Genomic DNA, 16,694 nt, shown 5'->3' with positions numbered 1-16,694 from the left:
CTAACGAAAGGGAGTACTTTGTTCATATCAACACACGTGAGGAGAAATGAAAATAGTTCTTGCATGTTTGTTGGCTGTAGTTTTCAAACCAATGTTTATGGAATGTTTAAGTCTCATAAGAGTCGCAGACATACACCTCACACCCTAAGTGATTTTAGTCAAAGTCAAGTCAAAGTCATCTTTATTGTCAGTTCTGCCATGTACATTGTATACAGAGAGAACTGAAATTACTGAACTCTAAGGCCCCACAGTGCAAGTAAACATAAAGTGCAAATAACATAGAAGAGTCTAAAAGGTAAACATAAAAGAGTGCAGTAGAGAGTAACAAAAGAACAACAATACCAAGTATTGTGAAAACAACTAAATTAGCATCACCACCATTGCATGATTCTTTTTCTGATTGCCAGGACGAGGAGTGCGTGGAAGAGGAAGTTTCTGATACATCACTAGATTCACTCCACTGACTACCTATTTTATATCGTTTTCATTTCAAAATTCTGGTGCTAACTTTCTGAGCTCTACTTAATCATTTCTTGTTCGAGTTTAATATCGTTTTGTAGATAGTTAAATCAATCAAACTGTCAGCTCGGTCGGAGTGAAAGGAGCATCTTTTGTTTAAAAAGGCTGAAGTCTTACACCCACAACACACTGGGCCAAGGCAGTCTAAGCAGAGAGGACACTGGTCCAGTCCCTGGAAAAGACGCCTACTTGGTACGATAAGGTCACTGAGCATTTTGTTAAAAAGAAACGGAGGGCCAAATGTATGTTTAAATAACTTGACCTTTTTTTTTGTTTTGTTTTGTTTTGATGTAAGCCGACAATGAGCTTCCCCTGTCTGAAAGACGAGCAGCCACCACTGGTGTAGATATGTGTATATAGGTGTACGTATGAGTATCTCCCCTATCCAACCTGTGGCATATTCACCATGTGCACATCTGTAAATAGTATTTATAGCTTTTTTGGATTTGTCTTTATTTTTGATTTTGCTCTTTTTTGGTCTTGTGTGCATTGTTTGTGCTCCACTCTTGCTGCTGTAAATTCAGAATTTTCCCTTGTGGGACTAATAAAAGAATATCTTGTCTTGTCTTGTCTTGTCTTCTTATCTTGTCTTATCTTGTCTTATCTTGTCTTGTCTTAAAAAATACTCCATTACAACTCCAGCATGAAAAATCCTACTTAAGTAAAAGTACTGAATTATGAGCAGCAAACTGCAGTCAAAGTATTTTCAGCAATTCAACAATTTGATCACTGACAGAAAACTGGAATTAACAAATCACATAGTTCAGTCTTTCCTCATTTACTGCAATGATGATATTTCACGTAACACCAACTTATTTAACTGAAGCAGCTGTTAAACAATTAGCAGTTTGATAAAGAGCATAAAGATTGGACTGCGTTTCAATGGAAAAGGGTCATGTGGTCTGATGAATCCAGACTAACCCTGTTCCAGTGTGACAGTGCATCTCTGATAATTACAAATAAAAATCCTCTATTATATCGAGGTCAGACCAATGTGTTTTATCTCTGAAGGGTTTTTATCAGGGAAACTACAATGAAGATATTTCAGTTCAGAACTCATTGTATTGTGATGTCACACTGGTAACAAAATGTATAAATTATGTCACAGAAATATGCGCAAAAGAAAATACCAACACATTAGCAGACTTAGTGCCTCAGGCTGCTTTGAGTCAACATTTTTGGAACTTTTTTGGAATGTGTTGCTCTTTCATTGAACCTTATTGTCTTCAAATCATATTGTTGTATTATCTAAAGTGATGCTTATGATCATTAAAATTTATGCAAATGTCAAATTAACTGCATTTCTCTGCTTGTTGCATTTCTTTTTCTTTATTAAATGTTGCTTTTTTTCTTCAGTCAATTGAAAAATATCGCAAATATAGTTAGTTCTAGAGCATTTTAATAGAGATCATATGACTCAGAAGAACTGATCATATCATATATCACATCATATCATGTCATGTCATATCATATATCATATATCATATCATATCGTGTCATATCATATCTCTTTTATGTTTTCAGATATGAAGATGTTACAGTACACGTCATCTTAAGTATCATTTCACACTTCTTGTTTTTAATAATAGAAGTAATGAGCTTTATTTGTCCATCGTGTTTCTAAAGGACTTTTACAACATGCAACAAAGGGATTAAATGAATCATAATTCATTAAAAATAGCTTTAACAGAGACATTTGGGCTTTTCATCATATTTACTGATTCTTCTACAGTCTGAAGCGTTTCAGTACAAAAGATTAGATCTAAATCAAAATGATTACATCCAGAGCAGCTACGTTTTATGTCATCTTTGAAGAATCCCTCAGTGAAAGCCAGTGTATTTTTTTTTTGTTTTTTTACAATTTACTTCAATGCTTTTTTTTTGTCCTCTTTACATAATTTCACTGTCTCATCCTTCGTATGATTTTGAGTGGCCTGTTTTTCTCCGGAGCAGCCTGCAGATGTGGAATGCACATTAAATCCAGGTGGAATAAATCAGTAGCTATTGTGAAGATATTTTTGGGGATTCCATGTTTTTATATGATTCGAGAGCATGTGGATATTTCCCTGCTTCTGAATTTTAAATGGTGAAGAATATCCGGTAATTTGTAACACCGTTTTAACAATCCTCCAAATATTTACAATAACTTTCTTGGTTAGGCATCCAGTGAAATTCATGCTTTTCTCTCGGTGGAAATTATCTTGATTCGGAGAAAAAACAAATTTTCAGTCTTGTTATTGCAACACAGTCAACACTCAGAAAACTTGTTTGTGTTATCCAGATGTAAGGACAGCAAGTCATGACTAAATTCGGTCTCTTGGATCCCTGTTATGTTCAACCTGTATGGAAACTTTTGACATCAATGATCAGTTATTTAGTTGTTTACTTGTAACACTGCTGGACTGATCAGGTTTTATAGCAGCTGGATTCCACATCTGTACAGTTTTAATTTTTTGATGTTTGGCTTTTACTTTATCCTCCATAGACTTTTTATTACCTCCCCCCAGGCCTTTGGTTTACATGAGATACAGGCCCTCAGATAATTTCTTACTGCATTTAGTAACATGATGGAGTTTGTTCTCCAGCCAGAATCTGTTTTACCTGACCACACATTTTCAAGTGTTAATAGTTGGTGCCATAGTTTCACAAATGGATCTTTTGATGGTAGAGAAAAAGGGCCGTTGTGAAACTGTTTTTCATTCAAAGTCTGGGCAGTGATCAGTAAAAGTTTTACATCTGAGACAGGAGGTGACCTCACTGCAGCCTCAACACAACTCAGTATCAAAGCGAACCACGCTGCAATATGTCAGGGAGAAACACAGAACACCAAAAACCGGCAGGAAAGGGTAAAAACAAGGAAAGATGAGTCAGTTATTTACGTGCAAGAGGTCTTTAACAATTTCATGCATGAATTATAAGAAATTTTGTTGAGATTTTTTCTTGTGTGTTTTTATTCCTCCTTAGGCATGAAAAAAAAAAAAAAAAACTGCAATTGAGGTTTTTTTTTTTTCATGGATTTACAAAAATGTCCACTTGGCTACATCATGCATTTTATTCTTGAAGCACAGAAACATGTATTTAAAACTCAATATCAGAAAGTAATATGAAAACAATGAAATAAAAAACATTTTTAATGCTGCTCATCTGATATTTTCTCACATTTGAACATACTCTAATACTAGTTATGACTCACTTGACTGATTTGATTGATTGATGTATTTATTTCGAATATGACTGTCAAAACAGAAGAAAATAAATAAACAAAACACTTAAACATAAGACATATAAAACATATTCGAAAAGGAGTGAGAAGAAGCATAACTTATGAAATCCCACCCCTTCACCTTAAATAATTAATAACTAATAATCTTCCTTGTTCATGGAGATAATATGCAAAAAAAAAAAAGTTTTATTTTTTTTTTTAAAACTGTTAATTACAGTCTAACAATTAACAATTGATTTACACTCAAACCTGTTACTGCAGATCAGGTTTATCAAGAACAGCAAAGTTACATTAATGGTATGAATGTCAGTGTATTGGATGGTGCATAAGTGTCCACTGTGTCAACTGATTATGCAACTAAAAAAACAAAACCCATGAAAGAAAACAGCTGTAGAATAACTGTCCACTGGAGTGAACACTGCATGAAAGGGTTAATTGCTTCAGTTCATCAGATAATAAACTTTGATAAAATGAGGGGATTGGTGCAGCAGATAGCACTTGTGCTTCACAGCAAGAAGGTCCTGGGTTTGATTCCAACACCAGTCGACAGGATGGGACCTTTTTTTGTGAAGTTTGCATGTTCTCCTTGTGTCTGTGTGGGTTCTCTCCAGGTACTCTGGCTTCCTCCCACCATCCAAAGACATGCACTGATAGGTTAATCGGATAATCTAAATCAGGGGTGTCAAACTCATTTTCTTCCGGGGGCCACATTCAACCCAATTTAATCTGAAGTGGGCCAGACCAGTAAAATAATAGCATGATAACCAATAAATAATGACAACTCCAAATTGTTTTAGTACAAAAAATAACATTCAGTTATGCCAGTATTTACATTTACAAACTATCCAAACAAAAAGGATGTGAAAAACTTGAAAAAAACGGAATTTGTTAAGAAATAAAAGTACAATTTTATCAATATTATACCTCGACTAATCATTTATACATATGCACAAAGCATTTAGTAACAGGCAGAAAATTGTTAAAATTGCACTTAATTTTCTTCATTTCTTCATTTAGTTTCAGTTATTCACATGTTATTGTTAAAGGATAGTTTGTTAATGTAAACATTTTCATAATTTAATGTTTTTTGCACTAAATCAAAGAGGAAAAATTGATGTTGTCATCATTTATAGGTTATTATGATATTATTTTTGAGTTTGATGCCCTAACTTGCACTTTGCAAATTCATCCCACGGGCCAGATTGGAACCTTTGGCGGGCCGGTTTTGGCCCCCGGGCCGCATGTTTGACACCTGTGATCTAAATTATCCATAGGTGTGAATGTGAGAGTGATTGTTTGTCTCTGTATGTCAGCCCTGTGATGAACTGCCGACATGTCCAGGGTGTACCCTGCCACCGCCCATAAGTGGCTGGGATAGGCTCCAAGTGACCCCTGTGACCCTAGTGAGGATGAAGCGGCTTCAGATGATGAATGAATGAATGAAAATGAGAAGATGTAGAGAGGCTTTAGAAGAGAAAAACTTACAGTATTTCCAAAAATCTAGCCACTACAACTGATGCCTCCTGCAACCAATCATTGTTTCATATCAGTTTATACCTTCTTATTTGGGCCAAACATTGTAGAACAGACCAAACAATTCATGTCCATGTTACATGAGTTAAATATCAGTTATCTGCTCCACACCATGTCCTCCACTGAATATAACCAGCTGTTTCCAAAAGGTTATTTGCACTCTCTTTTGGACAGTAAACACTATATTAGATCCTATTCATCCACAGTGTTCATTTATGCACTGTCTGAGCATTAAGGGGTTTGTGTCAGAACTGGTGACATGGTTCTGTCATGGACCAGACCATATTGCCCAGAAACACACCACACTGTGTGCGACAATCCTCAGCAATGTTCCTCAAGTAAATCTGTAATAATTTTCAACTTTCTTTGCTGCAGTTTTTCTAACAATAAAAACCTACCATGCATATACATCAACCTTAGCTTGTGAGTCAAAAAATGATTCAGAACTTTAAAAAAACAAAAAACATTTTCTATATACAGATATAAATGAACATTATTCACACCCATTATACATGACAAAGTGTATTTAAAATCTGGCCCCAAGAGCGTCTGATAAGAAAAAAAAAATGCTTTGGACAAACATAATTGATGAACCTGCTTTAAAGATACAATGCTTGTCTTATGCATTATGTAGCAAAAATTAGCATTAGCATATTGCAAGTCATGTGGTCTGAGAGGAAATATGATTTTAACTATCGTCTGTGGACCCCATGATACAGATTTCAGCTGATCCCAGGTTTTTTTGTCATGTACTGTAGGGGGTTAAATATGTGAGTCACAGCTGTAATTATAGAAGATTTAAAGACTGTCTTTCTTTTCTACATCTCTGTGAAATCGCATCAGGTCAGCCTTTTAATGTCTTTATTTTTTTGATATGGACAGAGAAGAGAGAGCGACAGAAATAAAATCTGTCATTTTTTCTGTTTTGCAGCTCCTGCAACTTTAACTCAAGTCATTACTTTTCATTTTCCAGTAATTTACAGCACTCTGAATTAGACCTACTCTGAATATGGTCTGTACATCTTACTAGTTAAAACCTGACCAGAATCAGACCTGGATCAGATGGTTCAATGGGTTCATCCAACATTTCTGCTCAGGGGTCTGTGACCTGATGAGTCAGGCCCGGTCATGGATGAAATATTAAAAAGTTTGATCAGACTGAAGTATTTCATTATCTATTCAATGAATTAACTTCTGTACAGACATTTGAGGGTGACTCACTAAAATTTAAATCTTATTTTGTACTTGGTCTTAGGTTTGGCTTTGGATAAAGTCTCTTAATATGCATGATTTACTTAATTATAGCAGAACTTATGTGTTTATGGGAAAATATAAGCATGCTATCAAAGCACCTCATAAAAACCCCCATTATATATACATTAGATTTTTATATTATTAACACATTAGCATTGTAATGGTATTCTGAGCCTTACAGAGCAACTAATTACTGTAGATGTGTGATATTTAGACTGTACAGCCTCTTGACATAATGTGAATATGACTGATCTGACCTTCTCATATTTTTTTTTGGAGTTGCTGCACTAATGTTCAGATGCATCATAAAGAAGTCAAAATAGCCTGTTAAAATGACAAATCCCTTCAACAATTTAAACACTTACAAAATCCACATGTTTATAATTTATTCCATATGAATATGGAGGGTTACTCCTGTACTAAACACAAGACTACTTTACTTTTAGTTCTGCAATGGAGTCAGCAGAAGACCTGATTTTGTGTTTTTATTGGACTCTTCTTTGCATTAACATTAACACAGATTAAACAAATGCTTTCACTCCCCTTTTGTTCTAAAAAAAAAAAACCGATGAGGTGAGTTATTAACTGAAACCACATTTTTATCCATGCTCTTGGTGATATAACAGGCTCTGGCAACAGAGAGCGATGTTCGGTCCAAAAGCAAAAAATAACAAAGACTTGGTGGGGAAAGGCATCGATGGTGTGTGTCTTAGACAAGGCCGATCTTTGTTTATATATCTATACGTGTTACTTTATTTCTGTATATTTGAACATATCGTAGCTTCACATCTGGAGCAGTCATCACAGCAATCAAGCCTGAGAAATGTTTGGGTAAGATCTGTTTGACTCTCAAGCTGAGGGCCAACAGTTAAGCTTTGAGAATAACCCTGTGGAGACTCAGACACCAGATTTGGCTCAGACAGAATAGGCCTGAATACCTCATCAACACTCCTCATTACTCAAGTGCCAAATGAGTTCACTGCAGACTGGACCTATTCATTATTTCTTTTGATGGACAATTGAACTGTAACACACTTACCATGTAATCCTGGGAAGGCTTTGGATACTCTGGCTGACATCGGAAATGAGTCCATTATAAATTACCAATCATAACGCTCAAGTTGTGTTGATTTTCTTTACTCTGCGAAACAAAAGATCTCACCGAGGTCTTTCTTTAATAGTTTACAGTCATTACAAGCATGTGTTTAAAATTTTGACCTTAGAGCTGAGCCTCTGTGGATATTTGGATGAAAGTGTTCACGACATGCATCCTGGTATTGTTTGTGTTATCTTGGCCGGACTCCAACCATCAGCTAAAATGATCAGGGCCAACTTAATTAATGAGAGGGTAAGGGTGTAAAAAACAGAGCCCTTGATAGATTTCGGAAGTATTTTGATGAAGTATAAACTCAGGGGTTCTGCTGAGCACCTTAATCAGCTATGAAAGCAAACACATCTATCAGACTTAATTAACTTAACACAGTTTGGCTCCTTTTGAACCAAAAGACTGCCTGATTGATTTGCAATGCTTCAGTTCCTCACAAACATGCATCTGTGAGGAAAAACTTGGTGCAGCACAGTTTTATTTTAACCTAATCCTTTAAAACATTCCAACTCGACTGTTTCAATTAGCAGCACCGGGAGATCACTGCAAAAGTCTGTAATGAAATAAATCAAAATGTTAAATGATTTCAGTAAAAAGTTCTCATTTTTTCTGTATTATATATGCCATGGTGTGCTCTTACTGTGTCACACAAAACATGCGCTCCAGAACAAAAGCTGGAGGTTTAGTAAGAGGTTTTATAATATCGTAATAATGGCTCAGAAGTGCCTCCAATCCTGGGCCGAGTCGTGACCCCGACTCTCACATTTTCTTCCCTTCGCACTGAATCTGGGCTAAATGGGCAGCAGGGTGAAGCACACATACACAGGGAGCTGACCGACTGCATGATTTATACCTACTGACTGCCCCCAGCTGTTACAATTGCCAGAGCCAAGACTAAGCATGCATAGCTGAATTGTCCTAGGAGACAAATGCAAACGTTGACACAATATGGAACGATCAGACTTGTATTAGTTATGACATTTGATACATGACAGACCTGCAGGGTCACATAATGGATTTATAAAACTTTGCAGTGTTTCTCTGATTAGTTTGTTCTTATCCATAGCGGTGCAGAAGCTAGTTTTAAACCCAGATATGCATTTTTTAATGAACCGCATGAGAAAATGAAAACATAAATTACTAATTTAAGTTGGCAGCAATAAAACCAAACACCCCTTTTCACCCTTTAGCCTGGGAAGGGCTCTTTGTAAATTGCCTGATCCAGCAGCTTACACTAAAATATGACGGCCTTATTGTGAGAGTAATGAAGGCAAACAAGGGAAGTGCGTCTGTTTCAAAATATTGTTTCATGCCTTTAGTGAGAGACGGACAGAGCTGTCTGGCACAATGTGTGAAAGAAACACAATGAGTCATTGTCGAAGGGGAGGGAAACGAGAGAGCACGTCGGGAGTTCACAGAGAAGGGAAGCAATATTATTGTGAAGGGCCCACTCAGTCTACCAAATCTGCAGTTACACACTGAGTCATGGGAACTACAGTGATAATTTGACACCTGTTGATCAAACAGGCCTGCGGACAGACTGCACACACCGCTGCTCAGCTAAAGGACCGCTGCTGCTTTCACAGATTATGTGGAGAGCTCATTATTTTCACAACCAGGACACTGTCTATAGGGTGTTACGTGAAAGTTAAAATTAAGATGTTCCTTTGCCTCCTGGGTGACATTTAGATCTAACAGTAACTATAATGTCAGACCCAAATAAAAAGAACTGGTATTTAAAGTTTCAGTGTTGTAGAGTTCATGTGTTTTGATGTCATTTTCTTTCTAATTTTATACCTATATGCCATTAGTAAAAATGAATCATCAAATCTTTTATGTCATTAATATTTTTTAGAGCATGTTTTACATAAAAAAGAAGTTTCCAGAGCAGCATGAGGATAGTTAGTCTTCAGGTAGCAAAAACAATAGATTTAAGGTCATACTGCTGTTGAAATATTGTGTGTATGTTTAGTGCTATGAAGGGAGTTCTGCTTTTGATTTCCATGCCTCTGATAACATTTCATCTCCAGTGGGAACACAGTTTATCCGGCCTTCCGGAGTTTTCTTTAATGGAAGCCTTCAGGCGATGGTGTTGGGAGGACCGCTCTGTTGCAGCCAGCGTGCAGATGAATCAGCAAAACGTTTTCAAACTCTGCCTCAAAAACTGCCACAAGCTCTGAGCCACAAACTTCTACATCCACATCTGACCGTCTCCTCTCTATATATCCATTCAGACATTGAGGTTAGGATGGGGCAAAACAAGAGAGACAAAAATGTAAAACAAATATAAAACTTTATGGTTTACATTTGTGAGCAGAAGTACACAGTGCATTCAGCTACATCGAATATGACCACTTCAAAATACAGATATTTCTGGTATGTGAATTTATAATGTCATTAGGATAAAATAACAAACCAAACCCTGTGGCTGTATAAAAATAGCTACAGTAGGTCTAGATTTTGACATCAGAAAGACAGAACTGGAGAGGCATTTTTCTCATCAAACAACACACACATTGCCAGTGTGTTTTCCTAACAAACCCTAATACAACGCCACCTAATACTTTTGCAAAGGAAAAGTTAAAGTCAAAAGTATATACACAGAAATCACAAAAGGCTTTAAATTAGGTGACAATATGTATTTACAATAAATATGTTGTTGATCATATAAAATCCTTTAAAAAAAAACCCAAAACCTTCACATTCAGAATCGAACGCTGCCCCCTCGTCCTTCAAACAAAGTATTTTCACACAGTCTGTTGGAGAAGTATTGATCCCAAAATGCGCATACCAATATCAATGAGTCAACAGTCTCAGCTCCCAACTGGAAACTGAGGCCGTTTCCAGCTGTGAGCTCTGACCTCCTCAGTCCACGTTTACATTTTGCTGCAGTTTGTTCCTGACATAAATCCACCCAGTGAAATAAAGTACAGCAATATTATAAATGAGATAAGTCACTCGTGTTACAGGAATGATGCTAAACATCCAAGTGCCACATGTATGAATGTAGTATTATGTTTGAGGACAATGTACTTACTGGGAATATGGAAATAAACACAGTGGTGGAAAAAGTCACGGTGAACACAAGCCCTCAATTTGCTTGGGATTTAAGAAATTCACAATGTCTCGAATGCCATCTTCACAAATTATTGTCTGGGGTGCTTTACTCAGGTTTTCTCCCTCCTCCTTAAATCTTCTCCATGTCTCTGTAAAATGAGAGCAACTTCACTAAATAAAAAGATACATTGTGTGTAAAACTAAACATGCATTAACAAAATTAAGACAGAACAAACCTTCATCAAGCGTTGTGAGTAATGCATAATTTTCCGGATGATCCAAAATATCTTTCCTCTGGACGTCACCAATTTCCATTAATTGTAAAACATCTGCTTAGACAAAAAAAAAAGCTCAGATCAGACCCATGTATTATAACAGAAATGTATTTTCCTAAATATACCATAGTCCATTACCTTCTACAATCTTCCATACTTGCACTTCAACCTCCGCTGTACTTTGTCTTTCTGTTGCAATGATCCTGACTGTTTCTGGTGAGTCAACTTTCAGCGTCGACTCTACTTTATACACCAGAAGGTTATTTTTATATCCCAAAAAACACTGGGTCTGGTTGTTTTCAGCTTTACTCTCTTAGGGGAAAAACAGAGACAATATTGTTCACAGCCAATCACCATCATTTCAGCATAAACAGTTCATTATGTTACATGCCACACAGGGCTACCTGGACAAGTCTTGCAGCACTTTCCTGCTGACTTTGTAGGATGTTTGCATGGGTACTCGGTGGGACATGTGATGCGATTGCAATCCTGCAGGCCATCAGTACAATTGCACAGAATGCATTCCAGGACCCTCCCCAAAACTGGGTGCCACATGTCTCCATGGGAGTACGTCTTTCCATTGTACAAACACGCTGCAAGAAATGGAAAACATCTGAGTGTTGTACTACATATGGGAACAATCGTAAAATTGTGAGGAACATGTCCATAAAATCAAATACCTATAAAGGATCTTTTTGTAACCTCGTGTTTTGATAAAGTCTCACCTCTTTGGTGTTTCCGCTGCAACAAAATCTTCACAGTGGTCTCTGAAGCTCCTTTGAGGTTAAGTTTACTGAGGCTCAGGCCTCTGGGAGAAGTCCTGACCCTGGGTGGAGTGGCACGGTCCGGCCGCGCCCTTATCTGCTCTCCAGAACACTGGTCCACTGAATGCCTCTTTGTAAACGCAAACACAATAAAACAAAGTTAGCTTTCATGCATTCAGTTTTTGGCTTTATTTTCTTTTACCCCAGAGTGAGAGATGAAGAAGAATATTCGGCTGTAAATCCTGAAGGTTTACAGCTGAACCCCAGAGTCCTATCTTTTCAACAAAACAAAAATGATAAAGTCTGATTATTGGTTCAAGATATGGAGCCTGTTTACCTGCACACTAAAAATCGGATTATTATCCAATTTCTAGAGTTAGATTACTCAGGTGATCATATAATGATTGCCTTCCTATATCTGTAGGTTAATACACTGCAAAAATCTAAATCTTTCCAAGTGTATTTTTCTCATTTCTAGTCGAAATATCTCATTACACTTAAAATAAGACATATTCACCTAAAGCAGTGTTTTCCAACCTTGGGGTCGGGACCCCACGTGGGGTCGCCTGGAATTCAAATGGGGTCGCCTGAAATTTCTAGTAATGGATAAAAATAAAAACTTACTAATAAAAAATATATAGTGAGTTGACAGAGACAATCCCAATCCATAAAAGACATGGCAAACTCTGAAGCTGAAACTGAAGCACTGTGGTACTGTTTATCTTTCAAATGTTTATTGTGGTCAGTTTCAGATGCTGCAGCTCTTTAATTATTCATAGTTTGAGTTATTGTTTGTTCAGTATTAATCGTCAGCCTTGGAAATCCAGGCTGGACTGACTGTACATATCCTGACCAAGGAAAATAAAAGCCTCACTTTGTGCAGTAATCTACACCTGATTTTTCTACCTCCGTCCATAATAATATACATTATATACCCTAATTGTCGTCTAAAATTATTGTTTGTTTGCAACATAGTGTAGCAAACTATTACACAATCAAAAACAAATTAATTTTAGCAAAAAAATAAGTCTTCACTTTGAATGTCTAGAGTCACCAGAAATTTGCGATGTTAAAATGGGATCATGAGCATGCGCTGTCTGAGTGCTTTCTTGTTTTTCATAGCTTGACTTGTTCTGTAAATTCTTGTATGTTGTAACTGTGTGTTGTATTTCATGCTGCCTCTTTGCCAGCACTCCCTTAAAAAAGATTTTCTTAATCTGAAGTGTGGGTAAATGCATCAGATCTGATTATTACAATTATCTGATTACTCTCAGTTATCAGATTTTTCATGTAAACATTATTGACAGAAATTAAGATGTCAAAGGTCAGGGTCAACAGGAGCTCGAAGGGAGTAAAATAGATTATATGTCATGTTATTGTTGCTCAAATTGCAGCCTTTCGATAGATTTAATATTTTCTTGTCAGATGTAGAAGTGTAAAGACATTTCATTTTGAGGTAGATAAAGTGGCAGAACATACAACGCCTCGGTTCAGTTGCTGGTTTCCATCTTCAGCCGACGAAGAACCACTGGTACTATGATCTAAAAGGGAAAAAACAAAACAAAAAAAACAATCCACGCTGATTAACAGGCCTGTGAGGTTAGCATGAAGTGCAGTTTATGGGAACATAAATTCCAAGATTAAAAGAATGAAGTAATTGTCTCGACTTGGATGAGTTGGACTACCTTTACACACCAAACAGCAGGTATCTGGGACTGAGACCGGTGAGGAGCAGGTGATTTGGTGGCAAGTTTTCAGAGCACAGAAGATGTTTCCATTCTGAGAAAAAAAACATCATATGTTCAAAATATTTCCACTATGAAGACATATCTCTTGTTCTAAGCTTTTTGCTCATTTTTATGGTGTCACATTCATCTCATCATATGTTAGTAAGATAACAAAAACAAAACATACTGAAACATATAAAACCATAATAAATCATAACGTCATTCTCTGCTTGGATATTTGTCAAGTTGTAGGCATGACAAATCAAAACAGATCCTCCTGAAGATGAGTTTGAGTGTCTACAAAAACATGCAGCTGAGGTCAGAATATCACTTTTATTGTTAAATGTTGTTTCTTTGCCAACTGAGAATCAAACTGTTTCCATGAGTAATTTTTACATTCGGCCTTTAATAGGACACTGCCAATATGATCTGAAGGTTTGGATCTTGTTTCTTCTTATCTGATATCAGCCTTTTGTGAGAATAAAAGCTTACTCCCACTCAAGGTCAATACATATAGGGCTACTAATTTAATTATTGATTATTCTCCCAATTTGAAGCTTGACTCTGGATAAATGATGGGAAATGTCACAATTCCAAAGGTATACAATTACTTTTTTCAACCCAAAAAGTCCAAACGCCAAGATATTCTGTGTTGATACATAACAGAGAAAGGCACAAGTGTTAGAAATACTTGAGCAGAAAATGAGAACCAATACATGATAATGCAACTGTCACCTCTTTTGGTCTAAATGCATGGAAAGTTATCAGGTCTATTACGTAAACAGTTAAGGAACTGTTAATGATGAAGATTTCTTAGTTTTTTTGGAACAAAAAAGGGAATAAATAAGAGGAAAAACACAAGAAATAATATCTGTATTGGCCAAATTGTTATCTTAACCTATTGAGACATAAGAAAGTAAAGGTTTTGGCTTTTTTACATGAAGTAATCGCCTTGATTGGAAACAGCATGATGCAACAGCTTTTGCAGATACTTTTCTTCTCAGGAATGTCCTTTGCAGTAGACAGCTTTTTTTTTTTTAACTAAACCTGTGAAACTCTTGTCATCTACAAATGACAAAAAAGCATTACTGGGTCTCAGGATGTTAAATAAGGGTATTGGCCTATAGTGCATCAGTTATGTAAAATTATTAAACTAAAGATTGTTGTTCAGGAAATAGTAAATACTAAATAGACAAACTGTGACACGTTTCTTCCCATTGTGCATTCCAGTAGCTCTTGTTATAATCTTTTCCATTGCAGTTATTTTATTTTTCTCTCTCAACAGTACATCCACACAGTCTTCAGTATAAAGCACAGCAGGGGTTCCCAAAGTGGGGTACGTATACCCCCAGGGGTACTTGAAAGAAGCCCAGGGGGTACTTTTGGAAAAATACATTAAATAAGTCATGTACCAAATACAAAATAAATAATGAGAATTAATGCTGTAATATAAAACAAATTAAATACATTCATTTAATAGTTTTATTGCCAATCATCTTGTTTAAGCTTTGGTAACACTTTAAGTACATTTCCATAAAACATGCTTTAAGTTACATGTATGTCAGACTTTTTTTAACTACATAATTCCATTTGTGTTCATTCTTAGTTTTGATGCCTTCAGTGAGAATCTACAATGTAAATAGTCATGAAAATAAAGAAAAACCAGGTGAGTCCAAACTTTTGACTGGTAGTGTAAGCAGACACCTTTGGCACAGGAATAAATTTGCCTATTTTTTTTTTTTTTTTTTTTCAATCAAAAATGCTGAAGTGAGAATTGGGGGTACTCGGCTAAAAAAGTATATTTCAGGGGATACTCCACTGTAAACAGTTTGAGAATCACTGAAGTACAGGATTTTCATCTCTAAAAGAATAAAAAGTTGTAAATTAGATGCAACTTACAGAGCAAGTGCACATGACACACTGGTTGCTTTGCCTGGATGGGAAGAGGTCATGTTTAGTAAAGGTCTCCCCGGGCTGGTAAACAGTTCCGTTGTACCGGCAGGACTTTGCTGAAGCCCGGAGCCCTGCAGGGATCCTGGGCTCATCTGAGGAGAGCCCATCACACAGTCACAACCAGACCCACAGTGGACACCCCCCATCCCCTCCCCAAACAAAAACTGAAGGATGGCTGGGTTGGTGTTTGAGGGAAGGTCAGATCCTACCTGTGCATCTGGGGCAACACTGCTGAGGCTCATGCACTCTGTTTTCACACTGCAGAGCAGGACACCTGATGGCGTTACATTTCACATGGCCTGTCTAAGGAAGGGGAGAGCAGGATTACAGAGTTTACAAGCAACCTTTAAATACCACCTACTATGTCAGCAACTCAGAGTTTGCAGACTCACACTCCTTATGTCTGCAACACATGTTATCAAATGATCCACTGGAAATAAACAGCTGGAAAAAACATGCAAGAAGTACCTCTGTGCAGACACAACGCATGCAGAACATAACCCCAAAAGGCTCCAGATAGGGATGCCAGCTGTCTCCTGGGCTGTAGATCTGGTCTTTAAAAGTACAGACAACCCCGGAACCTGGGTGACAAAAATGAAGAGGATGATAATGGCGCAGATGGACTGAGCAGCACAAGAAAAAAGAATAATAATTTAAAAAAAAAAAGGATAATATATGTGAAGCCGACCAAATGAAGAATTGCAGACTGGATGAAAACGCGGAAAACTGCTGAAAACATCACTGATCTCACTTCATTTTATAAAGAAATCAATGACTTCACTTTTGGTGGCTTTTATAGCAGCAAAAATAAAAATAAACTAAGTTATGATCAGAGTAGAAGAAGCTGTAATTCCTAAGAAAAAATAGCTCGGTTTTGTCAGGATCCGTGAAAACTTTGCTTATTTGCTTAACTTTTTCCTTATTTTAAGCCCTAGACGTCTGATCAGGACAGAATAAGCATCAGCAGGGTCTGTCTTACCTTTCCGGGGTTTTAACTCAGCATCTGCAAACCAAATGATGAAAAACAACACAAACATGGACTTCATTTTTTACATGTGCGTGACTGTGTCTTCTAGGCGCAATAAATATGTGTTTCTGCAGGACAGAAACTGCAGGACAGCGTGAAACTGGGATAAAAAAAAAAAAAAAAAAAAAAAATCTAACATTTTTCATGTTTGATCTGCGGCGCCTCCTAGAGGAGAGAAGAGGTCACAACATCTGAACATTAGAGAGATGACAGAAGAGTGAAAACATGACAGTAAAATAGTTAAGACGGGAAGTGCC

General features: G+C 36.8%; 1 protein-coding gene across 1 annotated transcript; it reads right to left on the bottom strand.

Annotated features, from left to right (window-relative positions):
• Nucleotides 1–9,908: 9,908 nt before the first annotated feature.
• On the bottom strand, nucleotides 9,909–16,534 carry chrdl2 (chordin-like 2). Its single transcript, XM_030153421.1, has 11 exons — nucleotides 16,390–16,534; nucleotides 15,879–15,991; nucleotides 15,620–15,713; nucleotides 15,357–15,502; nucleotides 13,416–13,509; nucleotides 13,210–13,271; nucleotides 11,692–11,860; nucleotides 11,371–11,559; nucleotides 11,105–11,278; nucleotides 10,928–11,020; nucleotides 9,909–10,840 (listed from the first exon to the last, which is right to left on the bottom strand). Exons 1-11 carry the CDS (start codon nucleotides 16,454–16,456, stop codon nucleotides 10,707–10,709), a joined length of 1,335 nt encoding a protein of 444 aa, XP_030009281.1. The 5' UTR covers nucleotides 16,457–16,534; the 3' UTR covers nucleotides 9,909–10,706.
• Nucleotides 16,535–16,694: the final 160 nt, after the last annotated feature.

The sequence above is a fragment of the Sphaeramia orbicularis genome, chromosome 14, assembly GCF_902148855.1.
Source record: "Sphaeramia orbicularis chromosome 14, fSphaOr1.1, whole genome shotgun sequence".
NCBI lineage: Eukaryota > Metazoa > Chordata > Actinopteri > Kurtiformes > Apogonidae > Sphaeramia > Sphaeramia orbicularis.
Note: the sequence above shows the minus strand (reverse complement) of the source record. Positions and strands in the feature narration are given on the sequence as shown.

Bases quoted from the DNA above. Each gene is read 5' to 3' on its own strand.
- chrdl2 (XM_030153421.1), bottom strand. From the start codon at position 16,456: ATGAAGTCCATGTTTGTGTTGTTTTTCATCATTTGGTTTGCAGATGCT. The intron at 15,503-15,619 runs GTAGGATCTGAC...GGCTCTCCTCAG, and splicing joins GTGTTGCCCCAGATGCACAG to ATGAGCCCAGGATCCCTGCA. The intron at 11,560-11,691 runs GTGAGACTTTAT...CATTTCTTGCAG, and splicing joins GCAGCGGAAACACCAAAGAG to CGTGTTTGTACAATGGAAAG.